Below are 945 nucleotides of genomic sequence, written 5' to 3'. Positions count from 1 at the left end.
GATTGTCTGTATCCGTACGACGAGACTACTGCTAATAGTGCGCGAACTTATGTTTCGTCGCTACTCTAGAGGGACTTGTGTGTTACACAAGGAAGCTGAGGCAATAACAGGTCTGTGATGCCTTAGATGTCTGGGCTGCACGCGCGCTACACTGACACGATCAACAAGTATTTCCTTGCCCGGTAGGGTTAGGGTAATCTTTTGAAATCGTGTCGTGCTAGGGATAGACGATTGCAATTATTCGTCTTCAACGAGGAATTCCTAGTAAATGCAAGTCATCAGCTTGCGTTGATTACGTCCCTGCCCTTTGTACACACCGCCCGTCGCTCCTACCGATTGAGTGATCCGGTGAGCTGTCCGGACTGCGATTAGTTCAGTTTCTGTTCTCTTCGCGGGAAGTTCTGCAAACCTTATCACTTAGAGGAAGGAGAAGTCGTAACAAGGTTTCCGTAGGTGAACCTGCGGAAGGATCATTCACACCGATTCATTCTCTGAGAAACCAGCGGTCTCGCTCTCTCTTGCTCTTTTGCTTGAGTGTTGCGAGATGGGATCCCCGCTTTGTTTGGATCCCCCCACCTTAACTTGTCTGTTGAGGTGATTAATTCCTATGAACCATTGTACTAGTCATAGTATCCAAATCCAATTTTGGATTTTGGTATTTCAAAACGAAATTCCAAACTCTCAACGATGGATGCCTCGGCTCGAGAATCGATGAAGGACGCAGCGAAGTGCGATAAGCACTGCGATTTGCAGAATTCCGTGAACCAGTAGAAATCTCAACGCATACTGCACAAAGGGGATCTTTCCTCTTTGTACATACATATCAGTGTCGCTCTTCTTCCCGATACAAACATTTTGTTGTTAACGCAACTCAATGCTTTGTATCCCGCTTGAACTAACTCTTCGGAGGTGGTTCGTTATGTGCGCTTGTGAAGGCAGGCGTAT

At 46.7% G+C, this 945-nt stretch overlaps 1 protein-coding gene across 1 annotated transcript; it reads left to right on the top strand.

Annotated features, from left to right (window-relative positions):
• Window positions 1-126: 126 nt before the first annotated feature.
• Pmar_PMAR010366 (conserved hypothetical protein) lies at window positions 127-372 on the top strand (the record flags this gene model as incomplete). Its single annotated transcript, XM_002781067.1, has 2 exons — window positions 127-182; window positions 222-372. The coding sequence occupies 2 exons, from the start codon at window positions 127-129 to the stop codon at window positions 370-372; spliced, it is 207 nt and encodes a 68-aa protein (XP_002781113.1).
• Window positions 373-945: the final 573 nt, after the last annotated feature.

Source organism: Perkinsus marinus (assembly GCF_000006405.1).
Source record: "Perkinsus marinus ATCC 50983 genomic scaffold scf_1104296943578, whole genome shotgun sequence".
Taxonomy (NCBI): Eukaryota; Perkinsozoa; order Perkinsida; family Perkinsidae; genus Perkinsus; species Perkinsus marinus.
The sequence above is the reverse complement of the archived record's forward strand: the minus strand, read 5'-3'. Positions and strand labels throughout refer to the sequence as shown.